The sequence below is a fragment of the Myotis daubentonii genome, chromosome 13 (genome assembly GCF_963259705.1).
Source record: "Myotis daubentonii chromosome 13, mMyoDau2.1, whole genome shotgun sequence".
NCBI lineage: Eukaryota > Metazoa > Chordata > Mammalia > Chiroptera > Vespertilionidae > Myotis > Myotis daubentonii.
The window spans coordinates 18864448-18888797 of NC_081852.1; the positions used below are offsets into that span (position 1 = coordinate 18864448).

Below are 24350 nucleotides of genomic sequence, written 5' to 3' on the forward strand. Positions count from 1 at the left end.
GAGCAGGGCCAATCAGGCGGTTGGGGCACTGCCCCCTGTCACTCACAGAGCAGGGCCCATCAGGGGGGTTGGGGCTCTGTACCCTGTCACGCACAGAGCAGGGCCAATCAGGGGGTTGGGGCACTGCCCCCTGTCAAGCACAGAGCAGGGCCCATCAGGGGGTTGGGGCACCGCCACTCTCACACTCAGGGCATGGCTGATGGGGAGATTATGGCTCTACCCCGTCACAGAGCAGGGCCCGTGGGGGTGGGGGGTTGGAGCGCTGCACCCTGTCACACACAGAGCCGCAGGGCAATCAGGGGATTGGGGAGCTCCCCCCTATCAGGCACAGAGCAGGGCTGATCAGGGGGTTGGGGCGCCTTCCCCTGTCACGAACAGAGCAGGGTGGATAGGGAGGTTGTGGCCCCGCCCCCTGTCACACACAGAGCCGCAGGGCGATCAGGGTGTTTGGGCGCTGCCCCCTGTCAGCTTTAGCTTTGAGGCTTGGCTCCAGCTCTTAGGCCTCCGCTGATGAAAGTAGGTTTCTGGCCTTTGCTTACAATGTTGCGATTCTGCTGGCTGAAGCCCGGACTAAAGCAGGTTTCTGGGGTTTTGTTTAGCTTCTATATTTGTTACATAGTTGCTAGAGTTGCAGCTCAGAGGCCTGCAGCGGCAGGAGGGGAACGTTGGAATCCTCCGTCACTGAAGCAAGCAAGCCTCATGTTAGTTTCAAGCTGCCTGGCTCCCGGCCGCCATCTTGGCTGGCAGTTAATTTGCATATTGCCCTGATTAGCCAATGGGAAGGGTAGTGGTCGTACGCCAATTACCATGTTTCTCTTTTATTAGATAGGATATGTATACAGAGCTTCTGTTTGGGATGATGAAAAGATTCTGGAAATGGATAATGGTGATGGTTGTAAAATATTGTAAGTATAGTTAATGCCACTGAATTGTACACTTAAGAGTGGTAAATTTTATGGCATGTATTTTTTTTTTTACCAGAATTGAAAAAAAAGAAAAACGTAAATCATGTAATTTAATAATTTGTTTTTATTACATTAATGCGAGAATGATATTCGTGTGGAGTGATATTCTATTTTGTCTTAGGATGTGCCCCACCAAATATTTTCCAATATTCTTTAGAGAAGAATATCCTTTACTCTGGGCAAATCAGAGAAAAGAAATAGTGGGAGTGAGAGATGGGAAAAATCTAGCTTGAAAGGCACTACAGTTGAGTCTCTAACACTCACAATGAAAAAAATATCTAAAATTAATATGTTAGGCCATACATTATTTTAGACTTCAGAACAAGGACTTTGTTAATTTATAATAAAATCGGTTAGTGTTACTGAATAATGGAATATGTGAGGAAATGAATTTTTGTTTTTAATCATTTTTAAACTATAAAAAAAAATTTGAAAGATCATCTGGTATTTTTACACAAATCCCACACTTTACATATAAGGAAACTGAAGGAACAGTATAGGCTAATAAACCAGCAAACTGATTAAATTAAGGGAAAACATCTAAACGTTTATTAATATATAGATATATCATTTGCTAATATTTAAAGCAAGTTCAAGACTTTTAGTTTGTGTCTTTCTTGTAGAACTAAATCCATAATTCATAGTTTATGAATTCCAGTTTCAATAGAATAAAAACCTAAAGACATGAAGCCCTCCATGAGTGGAGACAGTTATAGTTTTCTTTCTTCCTTTAATCTTTTATACTTTTCATGCCCACATCTAATTCAAGAGCAACTTAAAAAAAAGCAATATGAATTTATTGAGTTTTGTTCCCAAACTTAATTCTCTAAACTAATTTTCATTCTATTTGCACTCACATTTTATCAGATTACATAATAATTAAATAATTACATAAGGAAGACAGATTGCATAAAAAGGCTTAGGAACAAATAAACAATTTTGATAGCTTGATAAACAATTTTGTAGGAAGGAAAGTAAGGTGGTATACCAGAGAATAACCTAATAGCAACGAGTTTTCCTTCACTCACTTGGCCCCACTTGTTATATTTATCAAGCAAATGGGACTGCATGTTATCTAAGCAAGTTAGTTAAGTGGAACTTAATTAAGAGAGGACTCAACACTCCTATAGCACTACTAACACCACCTAAGAAAAACTGAGTACTTTCTATGAGTGAAGCTGACCCTTTACAAATGCCTTAGAAAACCAGCCACAGAATTGCTGTGCAGGTTACATAACAGTTTTTGTGGACACCCTTTATGACTTTAGGAAGTTGGTATTTCTTCATTCTAACATTGGTCCTTTGAAAGTTTTTATTAGAACTACTCTAGATTAATTTTTCCTATTTTTAAAACTATATAAATGTAATCACACAGTACATATACTTTAAAAAATAGCTTTATGTGATGTAACTGACATGTAATAATCTGCCCAAATTACAAGTATATAATTAATTAGATAAGCTTTTAAAAATATATATTTTTTATTGATTTCAGAGAAGAAGGGAGAGGGAGAGAGAGAGAGAGAAACACCAATGATGAGAATCATCGATTGGCTGCCTCCTGCATGCCCCCTACGGGGATGGAGCTTGCAACCCGGGCATGTGCCCTGACACGGAATCTAACTGTGACCTCAACTTTCAACCACTGAGCCATGCCGGCCAGGCTAATTAGATTAAGTTATGACACATGTATAAAGTCCTGAAACCATACCACAATCAAGATAAGGAAAGCATCCATTACTTTCAAAGTATGTCATTTATTATGATGGTATCAAAAATAGTATTTTTAAATTTCAATTTCTGAGTGTTTGTTGCTAATATATAGAAAAATAATTGGTTTTTGTATATTTTTCTTGTACCCCACAACCTTGCTAAACTCACTTCTAGTTCTAATAGCTTTTCGTAGATTCCATAGGATTTTTTACAGAGTATCATGGTGTTTGATAAATTTTTACTTCTTTCTTAAACTGGATGTTTTCATACTTTATTCACACTGTACAATGCTGAAGAAAAGTAAAGAAAGTGAACATCCTTGCTTTGTTCCTGATCTTAGAGGAAACTATTCAGTCTTCCATCATTCAGTAAAATGTTAGCTGTACAATTTTTGTGGATTTTTTTTATAGGGTTAAACAAGTTTTCTTATATTCCTAGTATTCTGAGGGTTTTATCACCCTGAATAGATATTGGATTTTGTTAGATGTTTTTTCTGTGTCTATTAAGCTGAGCATATTTTTTCTTTTTTAGTTTTACTAAGGAGAATTATAATAATTGGTTTTTAAATGTTTAACCAACCCTGCATTATTCTTTTTATATATTGTTGGGTTTGATTTGTTAAAACTATCTTAAGAATTTTTGCATCTATATTTATGAGGGATATGGGTCAGTAGTTTTTTTTTTGTGTGTGTGTGTGTGTCTGTTAATCCTCACCCAAGGATATTTTTTCCATTGATTTTTACAGAGTGGAAGGAAGCGGGGAAGAGAGAGAGGGAGAGGGAGAGGGAGAGGGAGAGGGAGAGAGGGAGAGAGGGAGAGGAGAGAGACACATTGATTAGTTGACTCCTGAACAGTCCCTACTGGGGCTGAGAATTAAACCTGCAACACAGGTATGTGTCCTTGACCCTGGGAACCATGGGCTGATGTTCTAACCACTGATCAACACCTGCTAAGGCAGTAGTTCCCTTTTAATTCTTTGTTTCGGGCAGTGTTTTTTCCTCTTCAACTTTGTGGGATAACTCATATAGAACTGATATTATTTCCTCCTTAAATAAGTGGTAGAATTCAACATTGAAGTAATCTGGCCCTTGAGTTTTCTTTGTGGGAATGATTCAATTTCTTTGATACATAATCCAAATAGCCCTATTTCTATGTGAGTGTGCTTTGGTACTTTATGTCTTTCAAGGAATTTGTCCATTACATAAGGGCTGTCAATTATATTTGAACTCGAGGCCTGGTGCACGAATTCATGCACAGGTAGGGGGGGGGGGTCCCTCGGCCTGGCCAGCGATTGGGCCAATTGGGGCCATCTCACCCAGTCCCAATTGGGGCCGATAGGAGCCGGCTGGCCAGTGGGAGGTACTGTGGGAGGTTGGCCGGCCACGGGAGGTTGGCTGTGGGAGCACACTGACCACCAGGGGGCAGTGCCTGTGTTGAGCATCTGCCCCCTGGTGGTTGGTGCGTGTCATGGCTACCAGCCGGTTGTCCGGTCGCTTAGGCTTTATATAAAATATAATATAAATAATATTGTTAGGCAGGACTACGTAGCTTCTACTCTAGACTAATTTTGCCTCTGTAAGTTTCTAAGTACTTTGAGGCCCCATGAATTTTGAGGTTTTCTACTCTGGCTACTGAAACAAGAATGGTTACAGGCCCTATGTGTACTCTGAGTATTATTCCCTCTAATCTTTTCAGGTGGTTCTTTTCCCAATCTTCATGAGGTTAAAGGGATAAAGCTCACAATACTATACTTGCTTTTTATAATAAAATATAGTAACATTTTTATTTATCCTTATTAAATTTCATCAGTTTCCTCTCAAATACATGCTGATAAGTAATCAGCTGAAGATTTAGGTGGGACTCTGCAAATCTGTGCTCTCTTTCTCTATGCAGCTGTTTCCTATCTGGTACTCTAACTTGCAAACTCTGGCTGTTTAGCTGTTAGATTTCTTAAACTGCCAGCTTATGGCCTCAATTCCAAAGAGATACCCAAGAAGGTTCCCTCTATGTGGTATGGCCTGGAAATTAGCTCTAAGCAGTAAGATAGGGTAATCATAGTGCTCACCTCATTTATTTCTTGTCTCACATTACCTGTCCTTCATTACCTGTGAAGAGACAGCCTTGGTGGACAAGGCATTTTTAAAAATATAAAGGTTATCAAAAGAGTTTTAAAGCATCATTACTAGTTTATGACCCTCTAAAAAAAAGGAAGGTGGCAACAGGTAGAAAATAACCCACCCTGGCCAGTGTGGCTCAGTGGACAGAGCATCAGCCCATTCACCAAAGGGTTGCAGGTTCGATTCCCATCAAGGGCACATACCTGGGTTGCAGGTTTGATCCTTGGCCCTGGTTGGGGTGCGTGTGGGAGGCAACCAAATGATGTCTCTTTCACATAGATGTTTCTCTCTCCCCCCAACCCCCTCACTTCCACTCTCTCTAAAAAAGAAATCAATGGAAAAATATCCTCGGGTGAGGATTAAAAAAAGAGAGAAAATAAGAGCCAATATATTTGGTTTTAGCTAAATATTGACATTTTGAAAATTTATATGAAGCACAATGTATTTGATTTTTGGGGAGGGGGTGTGGATTGGGGAGAGGGGAGAAAGACTAAACAATCCTATATGTAATCCCTAATAAATACATTTTACACTTCATTGCATTTTAGAAATAAAATGTTCCTTTTTTTCCAGGAGAACTGAGGATAGTTCCTTATTACTAGAGTATTCAAGGAGAAGAATGATTAGAGATGAGGTTAAAGGGATAAAGCTCACAATACTATACTTGCTTTTTATAATAAAATATAGTAACATTTTTATTTATCCTTATTAAATTTCATCACTCTACAGATATTTCCAATCTATTAAAATTTTTAAGTCTCATTTTGACATTGAACCTACCTGATATTTGTTAAAGTGGTGCATTATTTGCATTCTCTGAATCTGCACTATCTGTAAACACAGCTTTATCCGAATGAAAGCTCCGAGTAAACCTTGAGGCTTATTACTAAAAATCTATTTATCAGCAGGCTTTCTGAAACTGGTTCAACAAAACACCAAATATATCTAATTGCCCTATATCCAATATTTATTATTCTATAATTCATATTATGACAGATTGTCTCAAATATATTATACACCCACTGTTTATTGGTTTGCCAAAATAAGCACTATGTATCTGTTGAAATGAATTCATATGAATACTAATCACACCAAAAAATTAAACATACATGACTTGTAGCCATGTAGCAGCTTATAATTTTACCACTTTCTCTTCTGGGTAGGGAAAAATGAGTTCTAATATAATCTATCAAGTTCCAGTCAAACTTTAACTTTTCTAGTTTGTAGAATCAATCATTTTTTTAATGTGATATATGTATATATATATATAATTTTACCATTTTAAGTATTAAATTCAGTACATAAAGTACATTTACAGTGTTGTGCAACCATCACTACTATCTATTTCCAGAACTTTTATTGTCCTCTTTACCCCAGTGCCTAAAACTATTATTCTACTGTTTGTCTGTATGAATTTGACTATTCTAGGTACCACTTATAAGTAGATTCGCCATAGGAAAATCCAATAGTTGTTTATTTGTTTATGGCTTATTTCACTTAATGTTTTCAAGGTTTGTTCATGCTGTAACACGTATTGCAATTACATTCCTTTTTAAGGTTAGATAATATATTCCATTGTATGTACAGTAACTCTTGAATAACATGGGAGTTAGGGGCACCAAAACCCCATGCAGTTGAAAATCTTTGTATAACTTTTGACTTCCCAAAACTTAACTAAATTACTAATAGCCCATTGTTGACCAGAAGCTTTACTGATAACAGTAACAGTTGATTAACACATATTTTGTATATGATGTTTTATATACTGCATTCTTACAATAAATGAAGCTAGAGAAAAGAAAATGCTATTAAGAAAATCATAAGACAAAATACATTTGCAGCACTGTTCATATTTATTGAAAAAAAAAAACACCCCTGTATATAAGTGGACCTGCACAGTTCAAACCCATGTTGCTCAAGAATCAACTGTATATACCAAATTTTGTTTATTCATCTAATGAGGAACAACATCTGGATTTTTTCTGACTTTTGACTATTGTGAACAATGCTGCCATAAACATTAGTATTTGAACCCCTGTTTTCAGGTATTTGGGGTATAAAGTAGAAATGGACTGGCTGGATCAAATGGAATAAATCTATGTTTAACTTTTTGAGGAACCACTAAATTGTTTTCCTGCAGCCTTTCAATTCCCGCCATCAATGCACAAGGGTTCTAATTTCTACACATCCTGTTAACATTTGTTTTTCCATATTTTTGGTATTAGTCATCCTCCTGGGTGCCAAATGGTATCTTCTTTTGGCTTTCATATACATATCTCTAATGATTAGTGATGGTGAGCACCTTTTATGTGCTTGCTAGATATCTTCTTTGGAGAAATGTTTACTAAGTTCTTTGATCATTTTGGAATTGGGTTGACTATTTTCTTGTTGTTAAGACATATATTCTGGATATTAATTCCTTATCAGATGTATTATTTATAAATCTTTCCTTCCATTCCATGGATTGTCTTTTTCACTTTCTTAAAAGTGTCCTTTGCGCCCAGCTGGTGTGGCTCAGTGGTGCAGCATTATCACCTATGAACTAGGAGGTCACGGTCAGGACAAATGCCTGGGTTGTGGGCTCAATCCCCAGTCGGGTGCGTGCAGGAGACAGCCGATGAATGAGTCTCTCTCACCATTGATGTTTTTCTCTTTTTCTCTCTCTCTCCCTTCCCTTCTGAAATAAATAAAAATATATAAACATAAAAAGGAAGTGTCCTCTGATGCACAAACATTTTAATTTTGATGAAGTCCAATTACTTTTTCTGTTGTTGTCTGTGCATTTGGAGTCATTTTTTTTTTTTTTAAGTAAAGACCATTTTTATATCATCAGCATTTTCTGCAAACCTAATCATTTTGGGGCTTCTATTCTTTTCTATTCTCGTATATCTCTGTAAAACTTTTAGCACTGTTTCCTGGTTTTAGAAATGCTTTCTATCTTTTCTTTTCTTTTTCTTTTTTTTTTACCTGTGTTTAATAAATGGAAGCTCTTATTAAAGTTTTCTGTGTGCTCTGTAATGTTTTCTTAAGATTCTTCCCATTTTCTTCCTAATTAAGGTCATTTGAGATTATAAAGTCAGAGTTGAATTTTTGATTGTTTTCAAACCTCTCAAGTTGTCTTTACATCTGAAGTCTGATTCTTTGGAATCATATTTATCTTTTTAAAAGGTTTTTACAAGTTTGTCTTCTTAAAGTCTAGACTCTAGAGACTCTAGTCTAGAGCATCTATTTACGTATTGCCAGTCTGATCTTTTCTGCCTATAATGAGCTGGTCTGGCTCAGTGGATAGAACATCGGCCTGCGGACCGAAGGGTCCCAGGTTCGATTCCAGTCAAGGGCACGTGCCCGGGGTTGCCAGCTTGATCCCCAGTAGGGGGTGTGCAGGAGGCAGCCAATTAATGATTCTCTCTCATCATTGATGTTTCTATCTCGCTCTTCCTCTCCCTTCCTCTCTGAAAGCAAAAAAAAAGAAGTCAAAGCATCAATTTCTCCCCAAATTCTCAGACTGCCATATTGATGACCAATTCTTTCATGTTATTTAAAGGGCTAGAGTAGCGCTTTTTCTAGTTACTTCCTGTACCCTTCAGAAAATAAAACTGGCAATAAGGAAAATCTAAAAGATATATTTTAGTCAAATGAGACTTCTAGGAGATAAATAGGAATTTAAGGCTTTTACCACTACTTCTTGCCATTAAGTTAGTTTGTAAATCATCAAGAATGTAGCATTTCCTTTGACTTGTTAGTGCTTTTAAAGATATTCATACCATATTCTTACTAGAAATCATCCAGGTTGATTTCATTAATTATTTCCAGGTTAAATTTGATGTTATTCTAGGAAGACAACACAGTGATCTCATTTAGATACAAAATCAGTGAATACAACCAAACTATGTTAGAACCATGGAATTAGAATTAGAATAGACTTCTGGTATAATTAAGAACATGTTTACTTTACATATAAAGACCCCAAGATTCATGAAATTTAAGTAATACTGCCCAGGTCAAATGAAGATACACTAAAGTTCTCTTTTTTCCCTATTTCCTGGATTATTAAAGTACACAGGTTAGACAAAAGCTCTAAATCTAAATGAGAAAAAAAACACTATTTTCCACTAATCTAGAATTAAAGTATATTCTTGATAAAAAGAAAAGGCTGCAAAAGTTAAAATACAATTCCATTCATCACCATCAAATATAACATATAAATATTAGCAAAAATGATACTATTAATAAAGAGATTTAATACAAAGTATAACATATAAACATTTACTCATAATTTATTAAATTAGATTCACACTTTGAAGAGCTACTTAACTTCATAAAACATTTATTTTAAACTAGATATCTCTTACCTTAATCCATGAAAATTTCAGAGGAAAACATTATTTTACTGGTCAGAAAACAAATTAGTTTATGTCAAAGGCTCAGGATGGGGAGAAGAGTTGACTAAAAGGGGTAGTGATGAAAGTGGTTTTTCTCTTGACTGTGGTCATGGTTATACGTCAGATTTATTGCATTTGCAAAAGCTCATAGAAATGTATGGTAAAAAGAGTGAATTTTACTATATGTAAATTATAAACTTCAATAACCTACCCCTTTAAAAACAGTTTTTTTACTATGTAAGAAATTAACATATACTGAAGGAAATACTGGAGATATTGAATTAATGTTCCAAAATTAGGCAGTTCTATTGTATAATTCTCAAATATATGTATGTAAATGTTTTGGTTTTTATTTATATAATTTCTAAACTTATACACAAACCAGAAACCAAAAAGCACAGGCACTTAAAAAAAGGAAAAAGAGTAACTCACTGTCTCATTTCCAAAAAGTATGTCAACATAAGGCATAATTTTCATCAATGGTTCCTTGTAGAACTGACTAATAAATGGTGCAGACAGGTTCAAAGTGAAAATTCTGTTGTTCGCAGAAGCATGCTGAGCCACTTTTAACACCGACTCTGGTGAAACGGTAAGAAAAAAGCCCTGGGTAAATAAAAAAAAGAAGGAAAAATTAGAAATGCAATCTCCCTAGTCACTCTCAGTGAGAATAAAAGAAACCTATATAAAATACAAAAAGCCCATATAATACACACTTTAAAATATAGTAAAAAATGCAAGGCAGAAAACAGCAGCATTTGATCAGGAGAAAAGTTTATTATATGAGCACTGTATGTTTGATATGTGCCATTACGTCAGAGTATAACATTACTTATTTCATATTAGATTTGTATACTCAACACTAAAGAACTTCTGGATATCTACATAAGAAAAAATATTTGAAAGGTCTCATTCAAGACAATAATTACATTTAAATCAGAGAAATAGTAATGAAGGCATATTGGATCCCTCAAACTTCTTAGAGACACTTCATATTCTTGTAAACATAACATGATATTTATTTAAAGATTAGTTTATTAAGATCATAGTTTGTTACCTTATTAATATCTAAACTGATTTTTTAAAGGAAGATCTGAATTAAACATATTTTAATTAAAATTTCATGTCAGGAAAGCTATATTTTAAAATGCTATATATCTATGTCTGACACATTAGTAAAAGTCTTTAAAATATATCTACGCATTTTAGATGAAGAAAGCATAAGCAAAGACGTGGATGCTTATATAGGAAATTGGTTTGAAGGGGAACATGTGTGTGGAGGAATAAGTAACGGACAATAGATGGTAAAGCTGGATAGGCCAGCCAGGTGACAACACAAAGGGCCTGGAGGGGCAGATCAGGAGTCTGTTAGGTGGGGTGGGAAAGGATCATGGATAATAAAGTTTCCCTTGAAAGAATGGAATAACAAACTTGTAAGAAAATTTAAAGAAATGTTAATGTGGACAGCAAAAATTCAGCAACAGTCAATCAAAGCTACATTTAGTTCTGCAAAAGGTAATCATCCTGGGAACATTCTGCACTTCCAATTGTTTAAGATGTAAGGGACAAAGGAAAAGTCAGAAGATGACTGAGATTTTGAATACGGTTCTACCATTAATAGAAATAAAAATGTCCATAATAAGACCTGGTTTAAATGGAAATAAAGAGTGTTTAGTTGTGTTTATACTCTCTTTGTGGTGTTAAGGGACCCCCTAATATATATGAGAAAGTTGGACTCAGGAGAAAGGCTCTGGAAGGTGACAGTAAAGAGGGTTGTAATTACCAAGGAAGAGAATGGAGAAAAAGAAGAGGACAAACCACAGAATGGAGAAGAACAAAAATTAGGGGATAGAAGAAAAAATTTGCAACCATTTGCAACAGCATATATGGACCTGGGACCCCATAGCTTTTTAAAGGAGAGAACAAGAGGACAATAAAGGGGGGAAAGGAGACAAATGAGGACAGTAAAAGTGATGAAAGAAAAATCGAACAAGGGAAACCTCTAGAAGAGAGTTAAAGATACGCAATGCGATTAATGGGTAGAGAAAGGACTGAGCAAAAGCCACGGGATTGGATGTAAAAGCCACAGGAGAATGTACTTATGTTATGAAGGTACAAAGAGATACTTGTTAAAGAAGGAATGAGAAAGTAAAGAGTAAGGATTATAAATTATTTTGGGAGATTTATTGGTGAATAATATAAAATCACCTGAAACTTACTGAATTATTTTGTTCCAAATACTATACTAAAAGCTTTATGTATATTAACTCAGTTATTACCATTTTTTCCTTACATCAAACCCACGAGGTGGATACTATTACTATTCTCATTTTATGAACAAAGATGGCAAGATAGGAAAGTTAAGAAATGACCCTCAGGTCATAGTTTATATGTGATGGAACTTGGTTGGATTGAAATGACTGCGAAGATAATGCTCTTAGTTTGAACAGACAATAGAGAAGAAAAGAGCAGGAAGATATTTTTAGTGGGGATAAGGGGTGGGAGAGTTGTTTTTATAAAATAAACAAAATAAAGTTTGAGCATTTTTGCTCTTCAATGAAAAGGAACTAGTTGATAAAAAGAATGAAGAAGCAAGAGAGGGAGAATAATTAGACCATTGTATGCGGGAAACATATTTATACGTTTTACGTTGACTGGTAGTAGAGTGCGGGACACGTATTAATACGTTTTTTATAGACTAGCGGTAGAATGTGGGTAACATATAAATATGTTTATTTTTATACTTTTTTATTTCTCTAAAGGGATGCTAACATGCAGATATACGAATTCCAAAGGACAAAATTTGGGTATCTAGCACATACAATGGTGAATTATGTATGTACTTCCAGGTATAACGGTAATCAATCTATTCAACTGCAAAAATGGCCCACGCCACCTGTTAGCGCGCGATAAAAACTACCTGCAAACAACGTGTTAGAGCACGAAACCAGAGGAAGTGAGGGAACCAGAGGGGAGAAGAGCAGCTTATAAACTGAAGAGTAACCTAGAAAATGTGAAGGAAACTTATTTTAAAAGTTACCAACAAAGCTATTGAAATATTCATTTACAACTAAGGGACTAAGCACTTCTTTCATGCCAACTTTGGAAAGTTTAAAAAGAAAAAAAAGATGTTTTTCTTTTTTGTATTTATTTTTTAAATCTTTATTGTTGAAAGTATTACATAAGTCCTCCTTTTGCCCCCATTAACCTCTCCGCTCCCATCCCCCTCCTCCCAGGCCCTCACCACCCCATTCTGTGTCCACAGGTTATGCATATATGCATACAAGTTCATTGGTTGATCTCTTCCCACCCACCTTCCCCTGCCTTCCCTCTGAGGTTCAACAGTCTGTTCATGATTCTATGTCTCTGGGTCTATTTCTGATTATCAGTTTATTTGGTTCAATAGATTCCACATATGAGTGAGACTATGTGATATTTATCTCTCTGACTGGCTTATTTCTCTCAGCATAATACTCTCCAGGTCCATATATGCTGTTGCAAATGGTAAGAGTTCCTCCTTTTTTATTGCCGTGTAGTATTCCACTGTGTAACTGTACCATAGCTTTTTATCCACTCATCTGCTGATGGGCACTTAGGCTATTTCCAAGTCTTAGCTACTGTAAATTGCACTGCTATGAACATAGGGGTGCATATATTCTTTCTGATGAGTGTTTCGGGTTTCTTAGGATATATTCTTAGAAGTGGGATCACTAGATCAAATAGCAGTTCCATTTTTAATTTTTTTGAGGAAACTCCATACTGTTTTCCACACTGGATGCATCAGTCTGCATTCCCACCAGCAGTGTACTAGGGTTCCCTTTTCTCCACAACCTCACACTTGTCATTTGTTGCTTTGTTGATGATAGCCATTCTGATAGGTGTGAGGTGATATCTCATTGTGATTTTGATCTGCATCTCTCAGATGATTAGTGAATTTGAGCATCCTATATAATAAAGAGCTAATATGAAATGGTCGTCATGCCCTTGCACCGGGGCCAGGGGACCTGAGACCGTGCACCCCACCCGGCGGGGCTTGACAGGGGACCTGAGGCTGCCCCCCTCCCAGCTCCAGGCTGGGCGACCTGAGGCTGTGCCCTCCACCCTGCGGGGCTTGACAGGGGTGGGGCTGGCCAGGCCTGGGTCTCATGCGATTCCTGCGGCGTGCCCCAGACTCTGACAGGAGGGAGATTTTCATATACATTTTACTAATTTTCTTCCATCTCTGACACTTCTATTATAGAGAAAGGGCAAATAGCAATATTAAAATATTTCCTCTAATTAATTCCCTTTTAAATTGCATGAATTTCGTGCACTGGGCCACTAGTTTTTTCATGTCTCTTGGCTTTCTATATGTTCACTTTGGAGAAGTATCAATTTAGGTCCTTTGCCCATTTTTTAAATTGGATTGTTTGTCTTCCTTTTGCTAAGTTGTATGAGTTTCCTATATTTTTGGGAGATTAACCCTTTATTGGATCAATCATTGGCAAATATGTTCTCCCATGTAGTGGGCTCTCTTGTCATTTTGTTGATGTGTTTTTTTGTTTTGTTTTGTTTTGTTTTTGGCAGTGCAGAGGCTTTTTATTTTATTTATTTATTTATTTATTTATTTATTTATATATTTTATTGATTTTTTTACAGAGAGGAAGGGAGAGGGATAGGGAGTTAGAAACATCGATGAGAGAGAAACATCGATCAGCTGCCTCCTGCACACCCCCTATTGGGGATGTGCCCGCAATCCAGGTACATGCCCTTGACCGGAATCGAACCTGGGACCTTTCAGTCCGCAGGCCAACGCTCTATCCACTGAGCCAAACTGGTTTTGGCAAGGCTTTTTATTTTAATGCAGTTTCATCTGTTTATATTCGCCTTAGTTTCCATTGCCCTAGGACAGTGGTCGGCAAACTCATAAGTCAACAGTGCCAAATATCAACAGTACAACGATTGAAATTTCTTTTGAGAGCCACATTTTTTAAACTTAAACTATATAGGTAGGTACATTCAACTTTAAATTCAACTTTAAATTCACGGTTTTCATCTTCCGTTTTTCTTTGCTTCTTCTTTGTAGTCATGTCAAACAGGGCACCTAAAAAAATGTTTCATTTTATAATAAAGCCACCAACACAAAATAAGTACAATTCTTAAATTGACGACAAAAATACCTGTAGGATTTGCAGCTGGTTGGAAAAATACAGTTAACTTTATGCTTTGAGCAGGTACTTTTGTCACCCGCGCACGATTTGCTGATGCGACTAGCACTAACCACTGCACATGAGACTGCTGACTGACTGGCTCACTCAACTTCTGCATGAATTGCGCGCACCTCCCCCGCGCTGCGTAACCCGTGGCCCGCCTGCGCCGCATCTCCCGTGGCCCGACCGACCAAGACCTCCCACTTCTTCTAATGCCACTTCTTCAAAACAGACTTGCTCAGGCCGAAAACCGACTTCTGCGCATGGGCCACGAAGTTTCAATTGTACTGTACGTGCGCGCCCGCACGTGGTATTTGTGGAAGAGCCACACTCAAGGGGCCAAAGAGCCGCATGTGGCTCACGCACCGCGGTTTGCCGACCACGGCCCTAGGAGAAGCATCAGCAAACATGTTGATAGGAGACATGTCTGAGATTTTTCTTCCAGGACTTTTATGGTTTCACATCTTAAGTCTTTTACCCATTTTGACTGTATTCTTATGAATGGTGTAAGCTGGTGGTTTTTTTGCATGTACCTGTCCAATTTTCCCAACACCATTTATTGAAGAGACTGTCTCTGCTCCATTGTATACTCTTGCGTCCTTTGTCAAATATTGAGCATAGTGGCTTTGGTTGATTTCGGGGTTCTCTGTTCTGTTCCATTGATCTATATGCCTGTTCTTGGACCAGTACTGGGTTGTTTTGAGCACAGTGGCTTTTTAGCATAACTTTGTATCTGGTATTGTGATTCCTCCAACTTTTTCTTTTTCAAGATTGCTGCAGCTATTGGGGGGTCTTTTTTGATTCCATAAACATTTTTGGAGTTTTTGTTCTAGGTCTGTGAAATATGCCATTGGTATTTTAATAGCAATTGCATTGTAGCTTGCTTTGTGAATATGAACATTATAATGACGTTGATTCTACCAATCCGTGAACATGGCACATTCTTCCACTTGTTTATATCTTTCTCTATCTCTTTTTTCAACATCATGTAGTTTTCAGAGAACAGGTCTTTTACCTCCTTGGTTAAGTTTATTCCTAGGTAACTTAATTTTTTTTGTTGCATTGGTAAATGGAATTTTTTTTAAGTTTCTCTTTCTGAGAGTGCACTATTGGTGTATAAAAAGGCTATGGATTTTGGGGTGTTAATTTTGTATCCTGCTACATTTCTGAAATCATTTATTAAGACTATTAGTTTTTTGATAGAATCTTTAGGGTTTTCTATGTCATCTGCGAATAATGAGTTTCCTTCTTCCTTCCCAATTTGGATGCCTTCTATTTCTTGTCTGATCGCTATGGCCAGGACTTCTAGAACTATGTTGAACAAGAATGGTGAAAGAGGGCATCTCTGACTTGTTCCTGTTCTTAGTGGAAATGATTTTAGTTTTTGTCCATCGAGTGTGGTGTTGGCTATAGATCTGTCATATATGGCCTTTATTATGTTGAGGTTTGATCCCTCTATTATCATTTTGCTGAGAATTTTTATAAAAAAAGAGTGATGGATTTTGTCAAATGCTTTTTTCTGCACTGATTGATATGATCATGTGATTCTGTCTTGCAATATGTTTATGTGCTTATCACATTTATTGATTTGCAAATATTGCATCCCTGGAATAAATCCCACTTGATCATAACGTATGATCTTTTTAATGTATTGCTGGATCTAATTTGCTACAATTTTGTTTAGGAATTTAGCATCTATGTTCATCGGGGATATTTACCTGTAGTTCTCTTTCTTTGTCATGTCTTTATCCGGTTTTGGAATAAGGGTAATGCTGGCCTCATAGATAGAGTTTGAAAGTGTTCCTTCCTTTTAATTTTTTGGAATAGTTTGAGGAGACTAGGTATTAGTTCTTCTTTGAATATTTGGTAAAATTCCCCTGTGAATCCGTCTGAAGCAGGGCTTTTGTTTGCTGGAAGTTTTTTTTTTAATTTTAATTTTTTTTATTCCTGCTTCAATTTCATCAGTAGTTATCGGCCTATTCAGGTTTTCTGATTCTTCCTGATTGAACTTTTGGAAGGTTGTATTTTTCTAGGAATATGGATATATTTCTAAAAATATGTTTTTCTATTACTTCCATTTTTAAAATTGAATATTAAACGAATACTAAAAATTAATTTTGTGACAGGAATCATGTGTACTGGGATTTATCAATGAAGTGTGTATTGCCCTTATACATGCTGAGATATTACTATAATGGTCTTTTATTATTTTAGAGTATTGCTAATAAAATTCTAATAAAATATTTTCCTATCACAATAACATAACATTTTATTATCATTAAAAAATACCAATCCATTAATTCTTACCAATATCCAATTGTTCTAAAAGATAATAAGTCTTTGTCTTAGGTAACATTATGTTTTAAGTATTTTCCTCTTACTTTTTAAACCAACTACCATGTCATTTGCAAACTATGAGCACCCAAACTGTTTCCTTTGCTATTTCTGTCACTTGGAGAATTAAAAGGAACAGTTTATATAGCATCTTGTCTCCATAGTAATATGTACTTGCTTTTTAGTCTTTCATTTAATGAGGAAAGTTTAAAGTCTCCCTCCCCCACATCTCTCCCCAAACTGTTCCAGCATGAAATAAAAACCTCCCAGAGCTAGCTCTCTGCCAGCTGTGGATTAACCACAGACAGCCATAGAATGGTCTACATAAATAGTAACCTGGTCAAATAATTAGGCTTCTCACCAACTTCAGACTGAAAATTTGATCTGTGCTAAAATACATCTGATTGTAATTTACGGTACAGAACAGTATGCCCCTGGAGTCTAAATTTGGCCTCATTCCAAATGTGTGCATGTTGTATGTGTGTTTTACTTTAAAATGCAACACAAGATTATTGTGATGTGGATAGTATAACTTCCATTTTGTAAATTTTATAAACAATATACACAAACTATAAGATTTTAAATGAGGCAAAATCACAATTTAAATTAATTCCATTTTGAATGGTCTCTTGTTTTTCTTTAAGTAAATATTTAGTATTTAAACAATTTCAGATTTGTGCTCTGTTAGAGTGCAAAGACTTAAAATTGATGCCAACCATAATTTTTCTTCCCAGATTTATATCCTTTGCTAGGCCACATGTTCCAAACTATAGTACTGCCGAAAATAAAAACAGCACCATTATAAAATTTTTCCCCCAAGTGTCAGATTTGCAATAAAAATAGGTCAATAGTTTATATGGTTATAGTTTAGAAAAATACTCTATATAATCAAGAAAATATAGTGATTTTAAAGTTAGGGATTTCAGTCTACAAGTTAACCTTGCTACTCTTTGTTCCTATGAGCAACTAAAAGCAGAGTGAATTCTAGCACTTAGAGGTTGAATAATGTTAATCAAAATTGAGAACGAAGAGAGACAATTTTACCCATTGAAATAGAAAACAAAACAAAACAAAAGGCAAGAGTAGGAGGGATGGAGAAAGACTAAGGCAGAGCCAAAGAACCATTTTAGCAGAGCTAGACTAATGCTTAGAAATCTCAAATACAGAGATTTGTTATTCAACCACTCTAAGGATTTATCAGGGAGAATGGAAGAAATTAAGCTGTTTAATATACTAAAAGAATAGGAGAGAGATGATCATTTTGCTCTTCACCAGTGTTTACCTTAATTCTGTGTGATCATTTAGGGTTCATTTTAGTTGTCCTTACTTAAGAGCACAAACTCTTTTTAACTATTTCCATTAACAATTATCTGAAAAATAGATGTGTATGTGTGTGTACATAAACACCTACATAAATTTTAGATATTTATCAGCTTGGAAGTATAAGAATATAAATTCAAAAATAAAAATAAAGCTAGTAGAGTAACCATGCCTTAAAATGATCAATTGTGAATACACAGTGATATAGGCTGGGTGGGGGTGGGGTGGGGGGTGGGCGGGAAGTCTTTTGTTTAAAAAAAAAACTCTAATCAGAATAAAATAGGACAGAAATAGATAATTATTTTTGAAACATTCAGACCAGTGGATTTTAACCTATTTGGGTCTATTTAGACACATATCTGCATAAAATTTTACATGCAGTGGCAGTAGGAGTGGGTCAGTAATCCCTTAAGGCTCATCTATAAATAATGGGTAAGCATTGGATTTGACTGAAGGTTAAGAACTTGTAATTTGGTTTCTTTCCTTGAGAATACAGAACCACATAAATTCAGTTTGATTAAAGAGTTTCCTTTTTTAAAAACATAGACAATCTGTAATAAAACAGAAGTAAATATCAAACTTCTGGAGTGGGAATGACTTTCAAGCCTAGGGAGGGATAATTATCTCAAGATTTACTCTACAAAAATTAAAACCTTTAGTGGGTTGTCTTCCAGTCCCAAGTGGGAGTGGGGGGAGCAACAACAACAACAACAACAACAAAAAAACCAGGAAAAATGACTATAGTAAATATAACAAAGGATTAAGATCTTTAGCCTACAAAGAACTTTAAAAATAGATTAAAAATTAAACAAATATTAGGACACCAATAGATAAGCCAAAAACATGAAGAAGTATTTCATTAAAAGAGAAAGGGAAATACACAAATAAATATATAGACAAATATTCCTCTCTAGCATTTTGAGAAACATCATGGTAGTACTCAATGGTGAAGAAAGGTTCATGAACTTAATAACTTAATACTATTGGTGGGAGTGCAACTGACACTGCTTTTTCAGAAAATAATTTGAAAATACACATGAGAAACCATAAACAAATTCTGAGAATCTGTCTACCTTAAGGAAATAATCCAAAATATGGGAAAACATACATTCATGAATGTATCAACATACTATTTTTTCACTGAAAATCTGGGAAAATATAAATATTCAATGATAGAAGAATAAATAGTCAAGTAAGGACTGGCATAAAAACCTACTCTAAATCTAACTACTGATCATTTAAAATGTGGCTAGTGTTAAAGACCTGAACTTCAAATTTTATTTAACTCTACTTTAAATATAAGGAACCACATGTAGCTAATGAAGCACATACAATTGGCTAGTATGATCGTGAAAAGGAATTTAATTTATTTAAATTTTAAGGAAGCAATGCAAAATATTTTTCTTGTTAAACATAATTTTATTTTTTTGGTAGGACTACATTTTATTTTTTGATCATTGTCAATTTAGTGATTGAACTGTGTTATAAATGTAAGATAGACACAATTTCAAAGACTTAGTATAATTTAAAAAATGTTAAAAATCATACTTGTTGAAATGAGAAATATTTCAGATATGGTAAGTTAAATAAAATATATTATTAACATTAATTTTACCAGTTTCTCTTTACTTTTTTTTAGGCTACTAGCAAATTTGTAATTGTATACATGGCTTCTATTATATTTCCATTAGCTGCTCAAGAGAATATTTTGAAGATATTGAAAGTGTTGATTATGAAAACTAAGTTGCAGACTAGAAAATATTTATGCTACACAATGTTAAATTAAACCTAAGATATATAAATAGTATTTACAACATATGGTTATAAACTACATCAAATCAATAGGGAAAAAATTAGAAGAGAATGCACCAAAAGTAAAAATGGTTAAATTTGAGTTTAAAAATTATGGATAATTTAAATATTTTTTATTTTTCAAATTTTAGTAACGTGGTTCTATTATTCTTCTGATAAAAATTGCTTAAAGATAAAACTATTTTGTTCACTTAAAGAAATCTCTACACAAATAAGAGATATGCATAAACAGTGAGAATAAGAGCAGATAAATTAATGAGAGTAAGTCTACATTCTTCAAGTAGATAGATGGCTGAAAAAGGAACAAACTAAATATGAGATTACTGACTTCGGTAAATATAAATTACTATTCATAGAAGCAAAAGTGAAAATAAAGAAGAATGTGTGATAACAAAAAATATTTGGACAACCAGAGAGCCCCACCACACCTAGACTAGCACAGATGAGGGAGTGATTAAAGTACCAGATGGCGTGCCTCGAGACGTACCACTGTTGTCTGTTCTGAAGAACATAATTAGTCTGTTTTCCATGCCATAACAAAGGTGCTATAGTAACACCACTCAGAGAATGAGGTTGAGAGAATGAATAAATTAGAAGTCAAAAATAACAAATACACCACCACATAGCATGTTATTCTTCCTCTTAATGGGTCTACATGTTTTGTAAATCTCCCAGAGAATGTAAAATGTATTTTTTTGCAGGAGTGGGAATAAAATACGAATTATGACAAAACATAGTTTCTATTTGCTTGTAAGGAAAATACTGACTTTGACAACCATTAAGATAATGTATAAGTCATTTACAATTACAATGTTATATGATATGTACTACTTCATATCAATGACAGCAATAGAATCACAAGGAGAAAATCAGAACAAATATACTAGTGAATGCTGTAACGCTTGTGTCACCACTGATGGAATGTAATGCATCAATGGGATAGAATAATTCACTTAGATCGTCCTGCCTATGTGGCTGCTTTTGGAAGCATCAATGAAATTACTCATTTCACATATATTTTAATCTTTTTAAGGACTGAAATACTTGCAATCTTAACTATACCATGAATGTAGAAGTCAGCTTTTCTCCCATCTGAAATAACCCCCTTAAGGCATGTAGTAAGAAGCAGCAAGACAAAGTGGAAAGAAGGTGGGACACACAGGAGCATATTTATCACAGCTTTGCTGAAAGTGAAAGGGAGTGTGAGGTATCCTTGAAGTCCCTTTCTAGGGGAAAAGATAAGGAAAATGTGAATGTGCATTATTCTAGAGATTTAAAAGCAATAAATTAGAAATATATACATTAGACTGGACAACCTACATAGTGCATATTCTTAACAAGATACATTTTTAAAGGATATAGGACTCATATCAAACTCAGGAGCATACACATGGTGGGAGAGAAATGCTATCAGAGATTAAGAACGGTTTGGCTGGTTTGGCTTAGTGGATAGAGCGTCGGCCTGTGGACTAAAGGGTCCCGGGTTTGATTCTGGTACAGGGCACATGCCCAGGTTGCAAGCTCGATCCCTAGTGGTAGGGCATGTGGGAGGCAGCCGATCAGTGAGTCTCTCTCATCATAGATGTTTCTATCTTTCTCCCTCTCCTAACCTCTCTGAAAAAAAGAAAAAAGAATGACATGAAAAACAACAAAAGAGGAGCCATGTCTAAGACAAATTATAATAATATGAAAAGATTTGAGAAGGATTCACTTAATTCTCAGCACCAGAGAGTTTAAACAAACAAGTACACTTATTTTTAAAAGTTTGCCACCTTACTCAAGCATTACAGCATTCACTAGTGTATTTGTTCTGATTTTCTCCTTGTGATTCTATTGCTGTCATTGATATGAAGTAGTACATATCATATAACATTGTAATTATAAATGACTTATACATTATCTTAATGGTTATCAAAGTCAGGTTGGCAAACTTGTTGTCCTTATTAATTATGTGAATTTGGGCTACTTAACTTCTCTAGGCCTCATTGTTCTCATCTGAAAAGTGGGAACAATAATACCTATTCAAGGTAATTATAAGAAATAAATGAGTGCTTAATGCAATGCCTGGCATAGTATATAAACTCCATACATATTAAAATTTTATTAATATTTCTTTCTGTAATAATATCAAGAGCATTAGAAAGTTTTATTTTTTTTTTCATGAATGGTGAGTTTTATGTTACAGCTGTTAGTTACAAATGCTGAACTGAAGTATGTTCTTTAACTTCAATATACAGTTTGGTATTTCCTTTGAAATACAAATACATAAAACAAAATTCATCATTCCCTTTACAAAAGCTCTCCCTGCCTCCTCTTTCTCTCCTTGATTTAATCATCCTATATCCTGCTGACAGATTAATCACCCTAATCACTCTTCTTTTCCTAGTAAATTAAATCCAAATGCCTCACACCCTAGCATTCAAAGCTCTCCACAATATTCCAACTTACATAGTAAACCAGCTGTAACCTCTATTACTCCACAGCATATGTCCTTGCTTCAATCATATAGAATGATTTGCTTCTCCCAACATAAATCTTCTGAATCTTTATGTTGTTCTATATATCTGAAATATCCACTACTTTTACTTGTTGGAATTTTACCTCCATCAAGGCCCATTTAAAATCTAACTTCCATCCCACAAAGATTTATTGCATTCCCACCAACAGATGTACTCATTCCTCTTTGAAACAACATAACATGTATATTATGCCATGAATAATCACAAGTATTTATTTCATTTTATTTAATAATATAAGCAACTTGCATTTCTCTTAAGTCCCTAACCTGACTGTAACCTTCAGGACAAGACTCCTTATTTTTATGTTTGCTCTAGCGCAAAGCACAGTCTACAGTGTACCGATAATTTTTAAAAATCAAATTAAATTTGTATTCAGACTCTAGATATATTCCCGTGTAACTAAAATGCTATGAAAACAACAGGACTGCTGCATTTTCGTATGCTAAAGGAAGAGTATATTCATGTTAGAGTTGGTCAACTCTCTAGTGCATAGGATCTGAAACTTTCTCAGTTCATAGCACACTTAGTGTACAAGTAATTTATTATAGTGCTCTGAGAAATACCGAAAAGTTCTGTTTTTTGTCAGGTCCAAGCAACCTGTAAGTACTATAACCTTAACAATTTAATACGTTTTTTAAAAATAATACACATAAATTTTAAAAAATTTATTTCATTAAAAAAATAACCACAATATTTAATAATGGGATGTGCTAACAGGCATGGCACAAATCTTCAAGCTTTGGATTTATTTTTTTTTTTAAATATATTTTATTGATTTTTTTTACAGAGAGGAAGGGAGAGAGATAGAGAGCTAGAAACATCGATGAGAGAGAAACATCGATCAGCTGCCTCCTGCACATCTCCCACTGGGGATAGGCCCGCAACCAAGGTACATGCCCTCGATCGGAATCGAACCCGGGACCCTTCAGTCCGCAGGCCGACGCTCTATCCACTGAGCCAAACCGGTTTCAGCAAGCTTTGGATTTGAATTAAATAGTGCGGCCCTGTTTCCTGTTCCAACCTGCTTTACAGGAGCCTTGAAGTGTTTGTTGTTTTTTGTTGTTGTTGTTGTTTTTTCAATTGATTAAATTTTTAGACAGGGAGAGGGACATCAGTTTGTTGTACCACTTTATGCATTTATTGGTTCTTTTTTAAAAAAATCTTCATATTGATTGATTCTTGTATGTGCCCTGACAGTGGATCAAAGCCACAACCTTGGCATATAGGGATGATGCTCTAACTAACTAAGCTGCCCAGCTAGGGCCTTATCTTTCTTTTCTTTCTTCCCTCCCTCCCCTCCCTTCTCCTTCTCTCTCCTCCCTTCCCATCTTTCTTTCTTCTCCTTGTCCTTCTCCTTCTCCTTCTTCTCCTTCTTTTTAAATCACAGCAACCATTCCCAAAGATAGGACATCATCCCAAAGGAATGTATTGCAACTTAATGCTGAAATGGCGCATTACTCGGGTGAGATAAAGTATTCTACAGCACTCTTCTGAGTTTGGAATGGTAACCTGGGTGGCTCAGGACACAGGTTGGGAACTGTGGATCTAGTTGAAGAAAATACTTCGATAAGCATTTTTATTTGATAAAGCTAAAGCCCTTCTTGGTTTCTTTTATTTAAAAAATAGACGTAATTTACTCTGCATGAGAAAGCAGAAGTAAACCTGAGTATGAGAGTGGCAACCTGGAGAGCAGAGGGGCGAGGATTTCATAAAGAGATGGGCGCTGAACAGATGATGGCAGTGGCATGCCCTAACAACTTTCCTACTGCTAATACCTAGCAATCAATTTTCATTTGTTTCCGATCCTATGTAGTATTATAATCCCTCTCTAGTAACTTAAACTTTCCATAAAAATGAACTCTTTACCTCCAAATATGTTTAAGTAATTTTAATTTTTCTGCTCAATGAAGTTTGAATCTAAGAACTATTATCTTTATCTCCAAATCCAATGTTTAATGTCCTATCAATTTTAACTCTATAGTAACTTGCAACTCTGCCGTCT

General features: G+C 35.5%; 1 protein-coding gene across 2 annotated transcripts in view; it reads right to left on the reverse strand.

Moving 5' to 3' along the window:
* Window positions 1-24350, reverse strand: part of ADK (adenosine kinase) — a 501435-nt gene that overhangs the window by 151776 nt on the left and 325309 nt on the right. For both annotated transcript variants that reach the window (XM_059662309.1, XM_059662307.1), the window contains exon 7: window positions 9610-9780. In XM_059662309.1, the coding sequence (XP_059518292.1) occupies window positions 9610-9780 (171 nt within the window). The remainder of the gene's footprint in view (window positions 1-9609; window positions 9781-24350) is intronic.